This window comes from Spea bombifrons, chromosome 7 (genome assembly GCF_027358695.1).
Source record: "Spea bombifrons isolate aSpeBom1 chromosome 7, aSpeBom1.2.pri, whole genome shotgun sequence".
Lineage (NCBI taxonomy): Eukaryota > Metazoa > Chordata > Amphibia > Anura > Pelobatidae > Spea > Spea bombifrons.
Window position 1 is genome coordinate 29,878,489 of NC_071093.1, and position 17,992 is coordinate 29,896,480.

At 36.8% G+C, this 17,992-nt stretch overlaps 1 protein-coding gene across 1 annotated transcript in view; it reads right to left on the reverse strand.

Moving 5' to 3' along the window:
• KLF7 (KLF transcription factor 7) overlaps positions 1–17,992 on the reverse strand; it is a 55,422-nt gene that overhangs the window by 13,208 nt on the left and 24,222 nt on the right. The window contains exon 2 of the mRNA XM_053472297.1: positions 4,454–5,066. Within this exon, the coding sequence (XP_053328272.1) occupies positions 4,454–5,066 (613 nt within the window). The remainder of the gene's footprint in view (positions 1–4,453; positions 5,067–17,992) is intronic.

Consider the following 17,992-nt stretch of genomic DNA (forward strand, 5'->3'; position numbering starts at 1 on the left):
ATACATATTTATGGATATATAAAAAGTAAATGTAAAATATGACACTAAAATAATACAAAATTCATTTTTCATGTAGTTGGAAAAGGTTTTTGAATACACTATATTTAACAGTAACGCAACAGAATGGCGTTCCCAACAAACCGGTATTATGCCTGGGAAAACTATTTAGAAAAGGTTTAAAACAACAATAAAAGCTGTCCCTGAATTGGCTGGACTGTGTCCTGCACAAAACTTCTGTATACAACTCTGACACCTGAGAAGCACTTTGTTTAATGCTGCCCCTTTTACACCAGCCATTAATCCAATGAGATCAATGACTTGGTTGGTAATTTTATGAAGGCGCCCACAAAAATCTTCCAGGTACCAAAACATATCCACGTGTCTTGGTTTTTGTTGGACAGTCCCAATTTCCTGGACTGCCCACTGCCCAATGAAGGGGCCCCACTTTTACTATACTGGACATCTGAAATGTTGAGGAGTATGAAGGCAAAATGTGTATGACTACCACAGCATTTTCAGTGAACAAAGGGTCATACATCAAAGGCTGAAACATCACGACTTGTGTCTAGTTGGAAAACAAGGTTGACTAAAGGCCTGGAATACCTTCCATTCTATTTATCTGTGTGTTCTGGAATTATCCTCCCATGTCTGACTTTGGAAAGCCATTAGGCATTAAGCAGATCATCAATTATGAAAGAAATCTTTACCGTATATCGCAGCTGTAAGGAAACTGCAAATTGTAACTATTAACTTACTGTTAACTACGTAGATACCTGAAACAGGTTGGCTTGTTCATTGATTGTAATAAAGGTTAACATTTGTAACAACAGCTATAGTAACGTTTAACCTGTATAATTTATTATATAGTCAAACATAACGGCAGGCTTATGATGATGACAGATATAAAGGATTTGGATTTAAGGGCTGATTCAGGGGCCGCAGGTGGCACCACAGTGTAGAATTTACACTTGTGCTCCATTAATTGCTGACATATCCTTCCTTCTCTCTCTCTCTCACTCTCCCCCCTCCCCCTCCTGTCGAGTGCCTCCAGGGAGAACAGCCAAGATGCAGGCTCAGACTGGTACCCGGCAGAAACACAGACCAGCCAGGCAGCCAATTAGCCTCAGAATAAAGAGCGAGAGGGAAAAATGATGCAGTAGTCTAGCAACAGAGTGACTGAGAAGAAACAGCTGAGCACCAAGCAAGGGATGGTACCCTGGATTTAACAGGCCAGCCAATTAGCACAATGCATTTAATGCTGATTGTGTTGCCAAGCAACCAGCACCATCACACTGCCTCCGTTCCCCACACCTTTCTCCTGCTCTGCTCCAAGTCCCTCAGTAACACCTTCTTCTGAGCACTGCATGCGGCTGTAATTACAGCTCCACTGTCTGCTCTTGTTATTATATGAAGTCCCTGGAGACCCTGGGGAAACACATTTTAACCCTGTCACTGCAAAAAAGTCTAAATTAGGAATAGTGACTGACCATAAATTGCATTAAAAAGGCTAATTAATTTAAAACCTTGACGCTTTGGAAGAGACATTTCTCAAATGGTTTCAAAAAGTCACCCTGCTGTAAACAACCATTTTATTTTAGTATTACATCATAATTCCTTTTAGAATACTGGTGATACACAAACCCATATCAAACATTTGGCTTACAGTCTTTTTATACCACATTCTTTTTAATGCTTACTATTTGCACCATAAACCCATGACAAAATATACACTGTATTGAATTTTTTGCATCTTCTCCAAAACATTAATTGTGCAGTAGCCATAAACATTTAGAGGTGGTCCTCCTGGGCTCAGTCCTGTTTGCTGTAGTCAATTAAGTTTAAACATTTATTATTTTTGTCAACTGTGGTGGTATCATGAAAACTGGTCAGTTGAGCATTATTTTCCATATACCACCAAGCAAAAGGAAATACATTTGTTTGATGAAACAAAGAATCAACAGTTTCATCCATTCTTTTTCTAAGGTAGAACACATAAAAATCCCATTGCCATTTTGTGGTTCCAACTTTCCATCTAGCCATTTTGATTATTTCCATTTTGGTTTGTGGGAAAGTGGCTATGTTTCAGCTCAGCTCTTAGAGGTACATGCAAAACAGAAACCTTTCATATATCTCTCCAGCCAAGTCTTCTTGAGGTTGGTTGTCACATCGAAATCATCAGACCTAACGTTGATGTCGTACTAGAGGCACTTGTTCTAAGCAGAGATTGAGACGGCAGCATGGCCTTCAAGTTGAGCCTATGTCAAGAGTCTTGGTTTTTTTTCAACCCCTATCTTCTCCTTTAGCTTTATGACATAGTTTATAGTGCTCTGCATGATAGAATCTGTTTCTGTAAAAACAGATTTAATGCTGTTGGTGCAATTCAGCATCTTCATTAGATCTTTAATTAGATCTTTAATTATCTTCATGATAGGGTGAGCTAAAACTTTTCAGACTAACTGTGTGGTTAATCTGGAGCTGCACACCAGATGGATGTTTCAGTCTCCTCCACATTATGCTGCAGCACAAAAATTACAGTAATGCAGAACCATCTTTACTGAAAATACCTGGCGCCATCGTCAGTGTGGCACAGCAGAAATGTGAGGATGGCAAAGGATTCTGTTATCCTGTACAGCAGATTTATCATATGCTTTAAAGTTATTTGACGATATAACAACTAGCAGAATTAAGTACCAATGATGCCACCAACATCAGCACCAAGAAAAACCTTTTTCATGGTAAATTATTTTGGTTCTTTGACAAGGAAGAAAATGCAGAACACAGGAAGAAAATCTGCTTTATTCACTCCTCATCCCTCCTCTTTCCCCCTGCATATGTCCATACCCAAGTACTTGAGGTGCTGCACTATTTCCCCCTCTTCCAGCTGACTGAAGACTGAAATGGGCTATGTAATGGTGACTTCTGAAGAGCTATTGTATCATTGTAAGATGCCCTCGCTAATTCAATGGCCCATCTGTCTGCAAGGAAACATATGCCCTAGCACCCTTGACAACACAATCTCTGATCTTTTTGGACATTAGTCCAGGTTCACAAATTAACCCATGTGGGTCCAGCTAGTTGGCATCTAATAACTTGTATCTATAAAACCACTTGAATAACATGATGCATAAACAGCAACATTTCTAAGTTTTTTTTGGGGGGTACTTTGTATAAAATGAGCAGGATCATTCAGGCGTTGTGATTTGGAAGCCAAAGTACACAAGGAAGTTGTTTCACTTTAACAGGAGATTGAATATACTACTCTGATGTTTTTCAGTATTCCTACAGATATGAGTGTAATATCACTAGGTTGTTAAAGTATACTGGTACACCTTAATAATTTACTAAATAAAGAATTTAACATTTTAAATGCAGATCTGTGGTTGTGGAACATGAAAGCTCACAATATACTGTAGCAGAGCACCAAGATATAATGCCATGCTGATACTAACATTGCTATAAGCACAATAAATATTTACCATCCCTCTTCCTGTGTTAGCGGGATCAGTGCCCTTTTAAATACCCCTTTAATACGATATTTGTGAATTCTGAGAAAACTGCCTTTTTATGGTAATAAAAAGGTTAGTACAGATTTTATGTTCAGTTAAAAATATTTTTGAAAGCTCAAAACCTTTAAAAAAAGGAAAAAAAAAAAGATTAAAACCAAATGACTTAAGAAAATCTCCTGCCAGAGACTACAAGAAAAAAAGGAATCAATTTTTGGCTGCTTTCCCATTTTCAATCTGCCCAATTCTGCATTCTGTCAATGTTCTCCTGTGATCTCTCTATTATATGTTTTTGTCCTTCAAGGCACCGTCCCGTTTAACAATAAGTTCTAATCAGCACACAGGGTGCCGTAAAACAAAGAATGGCGCTTAATATTGGAATAAATGTCAGATACATACTTATTTCCCTATTTGCAGTTGATGTGATGCCATATCCCTTCTTATGTATAATTTTTAAGATGTGAACTTACGGACTATTGGAATAACACTAGTAAAGGTCAGTAGAGATATTAGAGCTTCTATTGAACAATTAACAACGGGATTACCATTGATAGATGAATAAAACTCACAGCCAAAGGCTTTGTAGAGGACAATAGACAGTGAGTCTGTATACAGACAATATCTATCGTTGTTGTTTTTTTAAAAAAAAAAAAACATAAAAAATGCCAGAGGTGAAGTGTCAGGTTGGATACTGATAATTTGAATGGCATTGGTAAGAATGGGTTAGTACACATGGTGGGTAATTGCATAAAATTATTTTAATGAAGGCGTTTCATTATCAGTTTACAGGATTGATTTTATATATAGCTGTATGAAATAGGTTAACAATAAGCATAAATATTTTTTAGATTACTATTATAATTTTATCAGTAGCTAATTTTTGGACTTTCTAATCATGAAACGCAAAGGATAGCAGCAATGACATATAGTAGGAAAGATCAAAGCAGTACCTGTATGCGTCCTCTGGTGAGCTTTCAAATGTGAACTCTTCGTGTAGACTTTCCGACAGCCATTAAATTGGCACCGATGAACCCTTTTCTTGTTTTCGGGGGATGCTTCCCCCGAGCCACCAGCCTGCTCACTGTCGCTGAGGGCACACTTTGACGTAACGGCAGACGATGCAGACTCTGTTGCCTTTCCCGAGCTGATAGAGGCTTTTTTGGCCACAAGTTTTAACGTAACAGTGCCGTCCAGTGAAGATAGGGACTGGGGGGTTTTGACTAGATGCCTACTGAGTTCTGGAGAGGATGGTGGCGTTAGAGAAGTTACTGCATTGAGTTGCGCTTGATTTACGGATGTGTAGCACTCTGAAGAAGAACTAGCGGGCTGTAGACTAACGCACGTTTCAGATAGCAGTTTGTCTTGCGAGAGCAAAACGTCCATGCTAGGACGCTTCTCGTATGTGCTAATGTCCACAGGAATTACAATGGGATCAAGCTTTCGGGCATTGCCTTCCGTGCCCTGAGCAATAGAGGTGTTAAGAAAACAGTCAATATCCTCCCCAAAGGTCTCTGTCATTTTCTTAGGTTCTGTCTGCAAATACCGTTCCAACTCCAGACATGTCTAGAAATAAAACAGAAGAGTCATTTTATAAAATGATTAGGATACACAATAAACACAAGATTAGGACATTTAAGAAAAAATTCCAGTTAGCACGCGGCTGTATATGGACTAAGGTTTCTCAGCATGGCCACTCTGTGTCTTGGAAACATGGAAAACCAAACAGCACATTAAAGACACGGATTGTAGAATTCCAGAACATAAATATATATATATCAGAGGAGTATACTTGCCAACCATTTTGGATTTCTAGCGACAGGCCTTACTTTTGACATTTTGATTGTGTATCATGCTGAGCAAGGATTTATTGCGGGTCTTTAACACAATTCCCTACGTAGATTCTAAAGAATTACCATGATTCCTTGACATGCAAAATCAATTCAACCGACTATACAACTGTGTATCAGTCTGAGGGACGCTACTTGGCGCATTCTATTCTTTTGTCTCCCACAGCAGTTCATCCCATATCCAGAGTCGAAATTTGTTCGCTCTTGAATAACACCGCAAGGACGCAGTTAAACATGTTTATAGTATTTAGAATTAAGCTTCCGTGCTCTCTTTGCCACCAAGTCGACAAGGGCTCACAGCATCTGTCTGCTTATATACCATAAATTATTTTTTTCTAGCGAAATATTGCAGTAAGGCATTCCGTGAATATCTGAAAGGCTGAGATAACTTTTTGACTGCTTACAATTTTCTTTACCAGCTCATAACAATTTCTCAGAGGAATTAAGGCAACAGAATGGCGCATGCCAATTTATCTGGAACAGGCTCTAAACACGTTGTCAAAAAAAGTATAAAAAATTACAAATAAATGGCCTGCTTCTTTCATTGACAAATGGAGCTGGATTTCGCTTTCCAAGGAGGTATAACGTGCAAAATTAACATGATATTAACTTTAGGTAATGGTTAGCAAGCTGACAATAACCGCTTTTTGCAAAACATAATGGATACCCAGAGACAATACGGAACTCCAATATTTCTCCTCTGAGCTTAAATGCTTAGGAAAATAAGCTATTTTGTGGTTATTAGAATGGTTGCCCTGGGCCAGTCTAATATGACGGAGATTTAGAAGCTGACATAGTGAGAGCTGAAATTTTAATGAATTGCTCTGCGAGAGCTACTCCATAATGTTTCATGCAACTCAAATCTGAAAGGTGTCGGGAAAAATTATGGACACACAAATACACACCATTAAAAAAAGTCCATGAGAATTAAAAAAAAAATACTGTTTCTTTCATTGCCCTGTATACGGCAATCATAAAAGAACATTCTCACACCCCATAGGGTCTAAAGAAATTATTTGTCATAAAATTGATTATTTTTTTTCAGGCAGGGACATTACTCCAACAGCATAATATTGAGTTTCCTGGGGTTTAAATAACTCTTTCAGTACCAATATAAAACATACATGCTGGCATTCGCGCTCACGCTGGAGAAACTAATTATTTATTACCTGCAATGGAAAAAAAAAACCCACAGAGGTGGTAGAACAATTCAGGTACCGTAGAAATGATTCAAACATCAATATATCATGAAAATGGAAAACTACCGAAGTGTGCAGCCAGAATGAGAAAAGAAATGCAAAAGCATTTGTAAAAGTGATAATTATGCATTAGCCGATTATCGCGTTTGCTGCTATTGGACATGCAGTCTTTAGAAGCCGCAAAACAGTGAGCTGTCCATGGTGTGTGGGATGAACAGTGAGATGCCGTTCCCGCTCCTAGAACAAAGATCACGCGTACCCAATTATATTACTGGAAACGTGTCTAATGTTAAGGGAATACAGATTAGGACCACACATAAAATTAGAGAAATGGTCTATATAGTCCATATACAGTATATCACCGAAGCAATTACAAACTACGGATACATAGAAGTTCACAAAATATTACAAAAAACAAAAGATGAACAATACACACTAGAGGTAATTGGTTCTCAAATCTACCAGTGGGAGCCATCAGGATCTCAGAAAGCCCAGAATTTGCTATTATTTCCATGAGAGTCGTCCGACTAATGGGCCAACAACAGGAGGCTACCCTCCAAGCTTTTTCATGGCCCCTGTGAAAATGTTTTATTGCATTACATTGTTAATTACATGTATCACCCCTCAAGTTTATGCAACCCTAATACTATATAACTATATCAACTTTAGAAATGTCACTGATTGACCATCGTCTTTCCATAAACAAATGGAAAAAAGTCATGAAACACAATGATGGAAAGATATGCATTGGAAACCACTGGCTCAGGGTTCCCTTCAAACTTAGACCTTTGTTCCCTTGTCTACCTACAGTACATTGGCTGGATATTGATCTAACATGATCAGTAATTAATTCTTTTTTATTCAATCCATAAATAATCAGTATAAAATGAAGTGTATAAAACAAACAAAAAATCCTAAACTAGCTCATCTTGTTTTGAGAAAGAAATATGACTGATGGTTTGGTGAGGATGATCCCCCCAATACAAATCGACCTATGCCATATATATAGTAAGGTATGTACCTAATACATAAGAATGATGATAAAGGGGATAATATTATAGAACAATAATTGAAATCACGAAACCTGTGGAAAAAGATGTATTTGTGATTGTATCATCTGTGGTTAGAAAACCATTCACAAAATAAATGTTTCTGTGTAATTTTTTAAAGGTTTAATTAGTGCGTGTATAAAATGCTGAAACAGTAATACAAATAGTCTCGAGATCCACTTGGCAGCGTGAGACCAAGGTTAATATACCTTATGTGCCATAAAATACTTATTTCATACATTTAAATTTTACACACCAGGTAAGGGAGTTTTTAGAACAATAGAAAAAGGACAAAGTCTCTTGCATGGGGGATGAATGATTAGAATTCTTTAAATGGTGTAATGGGTCACCATAGTAACTGAATCCCCACTCCATCAAATGCATAGGCTAATACTGCAGCTATGGGGCTGCATAGAACCTCTTTTCTTTAATTTGCATATTCACTGTAACAAAGGTTTTAAAGATCCTTTATTTAATAAGATTAATAATAATTAATAAGTAAATGGCAGCTAAATATATAACTGCCTATGTGGTAGGGTAACTGCGTGGATTTGACTCTAATGTCCATTACAGAAATAAAATTAAAAAACACAATATAATAGTCTGCCCTGAGGACATGACCTATGGAGTCTGGAAAGGTTACGTTTTTCTCTATAGTATACTTTATAGCTGTGTTGTCTAAGAAACATATAAAGACTAAACGCTGCCCTTTATTATATACTTAAATCCATTTGTAGATGATGAGGCTTGGCAGCAAAGCTGTAGCTTCAACTTACTGAGTTTATTAAGCACGGTGAAGGGTAATTATTGACACCTTCCTCTGGCCGGCTGTTTTGGCCAGCCCTGCGTAATGCATAATTCAATTGATAAGGTGACTTTCAATTCAAATTCAATTGATAAGGAGACTTTTCAGATACTTCATTGAGTATGGTTAAAAATAAGCAACACTCTAACTACATGTATATTCTGCCTTATGGGGTCTTCAGCCATGAGGACTGCCAGCGTATAAGAAGAATTTAATCTCAGCTAGAGAACGTCTGTACGGTAAAACGGTAGAATAAAATCCTCCTTTATATTTTACTTACTAAGGAAATGGTCTATATTTAACTGTTTTGTCTAATGGGGTCATTGTTGATCAATAAAATTATTGAATTAGTAAATACATGCGTGCATACATATACACACACACAGTCTTGCTCAAAGCATGCAGGATGTACTCATATTCAATCACAGGGGTTAATTAATGGGGCTGAGCAGATTATGGCTGCCTGTTTTTGCTTACTCCCTTTGGAATTGGCTTGAATTTCCTCTCTCGTAATATGCAAATTAAATAAACTCCATTGCAGACAGTGACGTGATCTGATATACAAGCTAATGGCCACTGAATTATGCTCGAGTATACCTTGACAGGGGGTCTCAGCCCAATAAGATCAGAACATGCATTCCATCTAACAAAAATGTGCAGCTGTCACAAGGAGTACGGGGGAGACTGTGGGTCTGCGGTTTAATAAAATGACAACTTAATGGGAAAAGAAAAGTCTTACTCTGAGAAGTATATTAAAGTGTACTGAACTGAGAAATGAGAGATCCTTTGCGGGGATGGAAACAAGCGTAGCTTACAAAACGCTGACAAAATTTCCAGAATTCTGGTGAATTACAACACTTCAAGAATGAATAAAAAGTTGGGTATGAAAGTTTAAAAGTATCTACAGAGAAAGTTTAGAGTGCTTCAGTTATCTTCCTATTAAGTAAATGTCTGTAATGACATCACACAGTTAGGAATAATCGTTACTTACTGTAAGAATTCCAAGTTCGAAAGATTGATCTGGGGCCATCTTTGACATGGGGCTAAAGAGGCTTCTGCTCAAGGTCCAGGCACGCATCAGCTACCCCTTGATGTTCCTTTGCCCCTATTACTAGCAGTATAGTTGCCCCTGCTCTGTTTCCCTTTATCCAACGATAAAGACAATGGCTGTTGAAATCCTGTCATCTAGTCTGCAGCTGTTTATTCAGCATGCTGCCTATAGGAAAGAACACCAGGCAGGAACCTATGCCAGAAAACAGTAGGCAGCCTACAAAGGATGATTTGATAAAATCCCCATTACCATTTAACAAGGCCTGGTATTGATCCACATTATGATGCTCATCTTAAATTTACTCAGACTCCAGACATAAGTATAATCCTAATGACACACAAGCAACTTAAAACACAAATGTTCTTTAAAGAGCCCCACCTAAAAGCATATATATGTTTGTATAATTAGATATTATTATTGTCTAACCTCAAAGATGAGGGTGCCAATTAACCTAAACTTTGAAATTGACTTTTCCTAGTGTTAGAGGATTGTGTAAGAGGTCTACAGAGAAGTAGAACATGTTGAGTGAAAAGTAGGCATCAAAGAAGCAACTGGTATACTACATCGGATTTTTACTATCCTCAGGAATTGGGCATGGCTAGAGTTGATATTAGCCAGATAAACTAATCTAAGCTTGTTGTTGAAAGGCTACACGTTTGTGGTAGAGATTCAATTGAACATGCATTGCATGGCATAAAGCTATTCTGAATTTAAAGCAAGACCATCTGCCAAATTAAATCATTAAGGTACAGCAGGTGAGACTAAGTGGGAAGTATGGTTGGGGTTATGGGATCCTGCTGGTTAAGGGTCGGATGGGGTACATGTTCATGAACACTTTGTATTCCTTTTTCTACGATTACGTGTAAACTATGTGTTCACTAATAGCATTCTTCTTGGAGTACTTCCACAGATTGGGGGGGTGCGAGGGGGGGGTGCGAGTGCATGGAGGCTAACTGGATAGCAGAGCTGATACCAGGGAAAAAGGAGAAAGAAAAGGTGAGAGAGTGAGGGAGTGTTAGAGAGCGTGAGTGAGAGTATAAGAGAAATGAAAGCTAGAACAGGGGTTTTGATTTTTTCCCAATGGGGTCATCTTATATTCAGGCCTTTTCTTTTTTTCTTTCATTAAGACCCAAAGTTTAGCGGGTTACCTTATAATCAGAGTTATCTTATAATTGAGCAAATACGGTATAAATAACCTGGTGCTATATGAGGATGGATTATTCTGTCTGCCAGTGATGTAAGGGGGAGTACCTGCCATCCTGTAATCACATGCTGTGTACCAAGGGTACCACAAAAACAACAATTCTTTATTTAGCAAACCATATTGTTTTTCTGGCTTAGCAAACAGTACTCAACCTTCTGGCAAATGAATAATGGAGACTAGTGCCCTTGAGAGAGTATAGACTTGATTATTTATTCATAGTCTGTAGGAGGTTAGAATTCATAACTAAAATCTCACAAATTGGTTTGATGTTGAATTTTGTAGATTACGGGCACATGGTAAGAAAACACTGAACAATCAAATTCCCAGTCTTGTTAAAGGTCTCAAGGGATACTAAAGCTTTTATAGAACTGGTTTCCAACAAGATTGCATGACATAAATGGGTTATTTAGTTGTGATAAAGTGATTGCCTTTGCTCAGTCTGAATCATTTCATCTATTTCCAGGCGTATGTATTAAGGTAATTAACCTGACGTGGTTTAAAAGAGTGACAGATTCCACCTATACATTTTGCTATCCTAAATGGTCAGGGAATGTACCATATATGCTTGATTATAAGACGACCCCCTCCAAACGGGATCTTATCGAAAGAAAAAATTAAAACGCCTTAAAATAAAATAATTCTATTGGAAATACCACTGTTTTTGCCACACACTCATATGCACACTTACACTCTGCCACGCTCTCATATGCAAAATTACACTGTCACACACTCATACGCACACTTACACTCTGCCACGCACTCATATGCACACTTATGCTCTGCCACTCACTTATACAAACATTTATGTGTAATAAATAATAAAGGGGTAATAAAGTAGGTTTTTTAAGGACAGACAGGGCTTTCAGATACTTAACCCTTTGTTTACTGTTTAAAATGCAATAAAGGATGTGAAAATAATAAAAGAAATTGTTTTTATTACTTTATTTTCTGATTACTTTATTTTCAGGGACATCTCCTCTCTCTCTCTAACACAAGATCAAAGTCTGTCAGTAAGAGAGAGGGAGGGTTTTTAACAATGCATGTGATCACTGTGATTGATTTTCACAGCGAACACATGAATAAATTAGAAAAATAATGGTTAATCCTGGTCTGCTTAACTCTTAAAGCAACCAGGATTGGAAATAGATTAGTTACTCAAATAATGAAATGTAGTCTAAAAAAAAAATTTTTGTACACATTTAGAAAACTGGTTTCAAGAATGAAAACCAAACATTCTACTATGTTTTAATTGTGGTATACTGGTATGTATGGTATCCATACTTAATTATTCTTTTCATCTCAAAAATGAAGGTTCTAGTAATATGAATTTGTTTAAAATTGACTTTTACTTTCAAATAACCGTTGTTGTTGTACAAAAAATGTAAACGTTTTTAGGACTTTCCCCAAATACATTACAAATTTCCAGAGGCCCAACTTTGTCGTCTGTAGAAGACAACAGACATGAAACTGGTCTCCACAGAACACAAAAACAAACAGGGTCTCCACAAAATGGAAAGATTTCCAAAGTATGCTGTGCCAGACTTATTCCATTAACTTTTTAAGTCAACCGAATGTTTAGTCAGTGATTTATTTTACTTTATTTAATTTGAAATTACCGCAGTAAAATATTAAGGACCAGACTAAGGACAAACTGACAGAAGCATTCAGTTGAACTATTTATGTGAACGTCTTTTGCTGACTTTCTTAATTCCATTTTTTATCTTTACTCCATTATGAATGGATGCTATTATGTCCATAGTGAAGGTTCGCTGCTCCTCAAAAGTAACTTAAGTGCAATTAGATGTTGAATTGATGCTACTTGAGGATAACAACTGGCTGTTAAGCTCCTCTGTTTTAATGGTGTTTACTGTAAGTGCTTTTCATCTGATCCTGGAGACTGTGTACAGAAAATCCAGCACATTTACATGAGGTAAGAAAACCTTCTTTAACATACCTTTCACAAGTATTACCACCGAAAGGGCACAAACAATACAGAACTAAATCGCTATAAAGTACTAAGAGAGCCCAACAGTATAAGGAAAAAATCATTGGTTTTATAAAATAAAAAGTACCAGGCAGAGCCGTTTTGTCCATGGTGGTAAGCGGGGCTGTTGCCATGGGACCTGGCGTTAAGAAGAGGCCTATACTGCATCTGAACACCTTCTCTAGGCCTTAGTGAATGCACTTGGGAACGGCAATTATAGTTTCAAATTATTCACTAAGTTGTAATAATATTCTTACAAGTTTATTAATATTAAACGTATTAGGAAAAAGCAAGGAACATAAAATTTCTGTGTAAATGCGAGTGTTTCTAGAAAGTTTTATGTATATTAGAAATGGGAAACTTTGTGACAAAACTATCTATTTACAAGTAAATCAGATAAATTACAGTTTAACTGTAATCAAATAGTGCCACTTGTGCCTAATTAAGCATTATATATGAATTTTTTTTTCCTGTTGAATATTCACCATAGTTAATGATTTTGTAGAAATACTAGATTAAATACTTAAATTACTCTTCATCCAAGGGCATTTTTCAATTCAGTTTTTATTATTGCTGGCTTTTAACTAATTACTTGGGCACGATTCTTGCTAATCTGTTTCTGGGCTTTGCAGCTCGACTGCACAAGGCAGGAGTCTGGCTGGTCTCAGAATCCCCGCATAGCATTTTTTCCCCCCCAAAGTCCCTTCCAGTCTGGTCTAGTGCTCCAGCAACCTGTAATTATCCACATCTCCTCTAGACTCTTCCCACTGTCTTTGCACCTGTGTCAGTTAGAGAAAGCAGCTGGCAGAGCGCCATGCGCGACTGCTGGCCTTCCACCCGACTTTAACCCTTTATCTGAGCCGTCTGTAATATTTTTTGCTAGTTTATAAGATGTTCCAAATATTAGGATAATGGGGTGTCTGGGTGGCTCGCATCTGTTGTAGGACACGGCTTGAATTCTACAACTTACGCATTTTGTACTCTTATCTATCTTGGCCCATTTTATCCTCAGAGTTGTCCTTGATCGCATAATAATTGACTACAACACACAATTTCCCTTTATCATCCTCTATTTAAACCAAACCAATAAAAGTATGTACCGTATATCCAGGGAATCATGTTATCTTATCTACAAATAAAGGCATTGGATTATTTAATTTCCACTTCAAAAACATTGATAAAAAGAAAAAAATACATCACAATTAAAACATAGTAGAATGTTTGGTTTTCATTCTTTAAACCAGTTTTCTAATTGTGTACTAAAGTTTTATTATAGAATACATTTCATTTTTTGTATCACTAATCTTTTTTTCAATCTAAAAATGCTTTATACTGTCATGACTACAACTCAGACCTTCAAAGAAGTATATGAGATCCGTTTCCAAGTAAGGGGCTGTTGTGTTTGTACATTCAGTATGTTAGAACCCACCAATGCGCAATTACAAAACAAATACAATCCATTACAATCAGGAAAATATTTTTTCTTAATATTACAAGCAGATCTATAAGCATATCATTTCCTTTTTTGCAAGAAAATTGTGGTTTCAGCAAATTGATTCATAATATGATAGGGCAATCCGTCTCCCCAGTTAATGCATGATAAGTTTATGTGTAGAAATGTCACTTATTTAAGAATGCATGTTAAAGGGCCTGCCAATCCCTACTTGCAGGAGAAGATCAATCAGTTGATCCTTAGTGAGGATAATGAGTTAAAAACTGCAATTTGACTCAATTCAGAGCTGAACCCAGCAGCACCCCTTTGTGCTTTCAGTATATACCGACATGCAAGACCCAATCAGTGACTAGGAGATGCCAAGCAGCTCTACTAAGTGTTTCTCAGAAACCCACTGCGAAGGTAAAATACGGCCTTATTTTAGAACATGACTGCTACTTGAAAATAGAAATAATTACTTTACAACCATCTAGAGGACATAGCTAAGACATACCCTCTCTCCCGACTGCTGCACCAACAAAGAGGTGGTTGACTGCATTCTGGAAAAAAGCTAAAGTAAAAGAGGCAAGTACCATATATGTATGTGTATATATATATATATATATATATATATATATATATATATATATATATATATATAGTATCGACCAGTCATTATGTTAGAAAATGTTATGTATGTGTATATATATATATATATATATATATATATATATATATATATATATATAGTATCGACCAGTCATTTTGTTAGAAAATGTTAGCATAATACATCTACTAATTCTTTTGCCCCAATGCTTCATGGAAACATCCTTTGTGGCAGGTGTGTTACCCTAAATCTGTACATGAAATCAAGCTATAAAATAACGATTTGTACAGAAAAGTGTGGTTTACCAGTGATGTCATAAATCATCTTGTTGAAAGGAGACATTTAGAAAGTATATGTTTTGGAGCGGAGACAAGGTTGCCGTTTCTGTGCCGTGACTGTGGAAAAGGTTTAATGTCCCTGTAGGAGTTTCTTTTAATCATTACAAGTGATTTTAACCTTGCTTTGAAAATGCCTTTTAGGTCCCTGGGGTGTTTTAATAACTAATCTTTCAATGTTGTGGAAACATACTGCAGAACATTTTCAGATCAGGACCCTTGAACCACTAACTGATGACAGGGAGTCATAAGGAAGCATAAAACATAGCATTTAAGAAATGCCTATTATTCAGCTCTGGGTTTACCAAACAGAGTTTCTTTCAAAAAGGTCTTCTTCTTAATTCTTTAATTTGTTTTTATTGTACAAGGCCAGCTAGAAAAAATTATTATTTTCATAATAATAATAGTTATTTATATTGTTTCAGCAACCTGGACCTGGAATAATATATATATATATATATATATATATATATTCCTTATTCCACATAAGGAAGCATTACATAAATTCATTCCAGAAGTGTGCCATATAAGCCATGGAAGCCAAAACACAGATCACAATGAGTAAAAATATATTTATAGATTAAAATTAATACCAAATGCACATGACAATGTTTACACGCTGGTGAAATTAGTAAGGCATGCCGTATTATAGCTTTCTTCGTGCGCAAACACAGCAAGCTCATGTCCCATGGGGGAAAACTCACACCTCTGGGGGTTCATCATTATTTATAATCAGGTGACCAAGCTTAGTTCTCAAAAGCACACTACCAAGGCAACATGTCTGTGACGTGTCAGGCTGGAGACAGTCTACTGAGACATGCTTAGAAGGCTACCATTGCTTGATATGCTGGGCTACTCTGGAACATAACATAAACTTTAATTATAGTAGATATTATTGGATATGGTTTAGTTTTCTGGTTTGATAAAATGTTTATAACATGAAAAAAAAATTCAATACATCTAAAGATGTTAACTTTCTAAGGGGAATTATATTATTCCGTGTAGGAGCCCCAACAATTTCAGTATAACCTTCAAAATAAGTACAAGGGAATCCTCCGAACTCGTTGAAATACCCACCTACTGTTCTCACTTGAAGATATTTTGTAATCCTGGTCTTCAGAGTTCACGAGGACAATTCTTAGGTACGTGATAAGTAGACAGTTCACAATTTATAATAAATACTCTTTTAGTTAAAGGATGTTGTGTTACAGGTCATTCCAGATTAGAAATATTTTGACCCACTGCATCAAGTAAGCACAAGACCAGTGGGTCATCTTTAAAAACTCCCAATTACTTGTAAGTAAGAAACTCAGAAGAAACCAGAGTCTCCCAATTCTTGACCTCTACAAATCCGTGCAGAATCAAAGCGAGACGCTGCCAAGAAAATGTTACAGAAGCTTTCAGCAAAATATGCTTCAAGATTTCCCCAAGCGTTGGAGCATTCAGTTTTTCTATTGTGGATGATTTGTTCACGTAATAAACTTTTCTTAGTGTTGTTGAAAGCCATCGTTGGTTTCTGAAAAGGCTTTTTCATGGTATGAAAAGGTAGTGAATTGAGCCCTGGGGTCATAACTAGAGCTGTGTAAACAGATGAAAGCGACAAATCGTATATATTACAAGCATTTTGGTTAGAAAAGCCATAAGTAGCAGGACGGGAAGCGTTACAGGCTATGATGAGAAATCTAGTTACTGTAGCTTTGTAAACCAAAAAATGACTCTGCACTCAAATAAAGGAGAAGGTATATTCTTTTTATACAAGAAACAACATGGGATATATATTTAAGACTGAATGAATATATGCATCTAAGATTACATTTAACCACATTAGTTTCTAGATTACGGCTGTAGTATACTCTGCTAGGCTATGAACTATTACCGAACCATCTGTCTAATGGCACTCAGGGGATAACAATACCAATTACTAATACCAGTTACCCTAGTTTAAATTTCGTTATGGAAAAAATACACAGCTGAATAGGTACAGTATATATGATTGAATAGCACAAATTCCATATAACCTTGCGCTCATATGACTTCATTACCAAAACCTTGGAAGAGCATGCGCAGGTGTAGTAGGTGTGCATGTGCATGTCTGAGTGTGTTCAGATTGCAGTCACCCATAATTTACTTTAGCTAAGAATTATATTTAGCACAGGTCAATGTGTCCCCCACCCTTTCTCCTGATTGTGATGGAAGCTTATGTTTACTCTTATTAGATGGTATTACAGGCAAATCCTAACAATTTCTTGGGTCGAAATAGTTTTCAGGTCCTTTGTTGTTGATTGAATTTGTAAAATCCCTCCTCTCTGCTTAATCCACTGGCTGGAAATCCACTTCCGTGAGAACTGGCCTTTTAGGATAACTACAGAATCTCCTGGACCCTTTCATGCGGATACACACGTGCATGTAGGAAGGGGAGAGGCTTCCTGCTTACACACAAGGCCATCAAAACATGCACAGGCTCTCTTGTAAGTTAAAGGACACGTGAGCAAACGTTTCATCTGCTTACATTGTTTACATCCAAATACCAGATTCCATTTTAGTCTATCCTATACTTTCTAATGTAACCTTTTCCGTACCAAGAATTCTTTAGTACCCTATCGTACCGTACGTTTTTTTTTTGCTATTCCTACCATAGCACTCAAGATTCCCTTTTACCGTGTTTGATGTACACACACAAAACTATATATCCTTTTTTTCAGGAAAATAGGGCTTTCGTTTGAAACCACAGAAACATGCAAATAATAATAATTGTGAGTGCTAGTATATATTGTTTGCAATTTAGTTTTTTTAATTTAATTTTTTTTCCACACAGTAAGTGCCACTGATTTCCAATGACCCAATTTACGCAACATCCCCTGATTCCTCAGATATTTTGGATTATTATAGATATTTTCAAGTGGGCCACATCTATTCTTTACATGGTACCTTTTAGGGCAGTATTTATAATACTTCCGGCTTAAGGGTTTTGGGGGT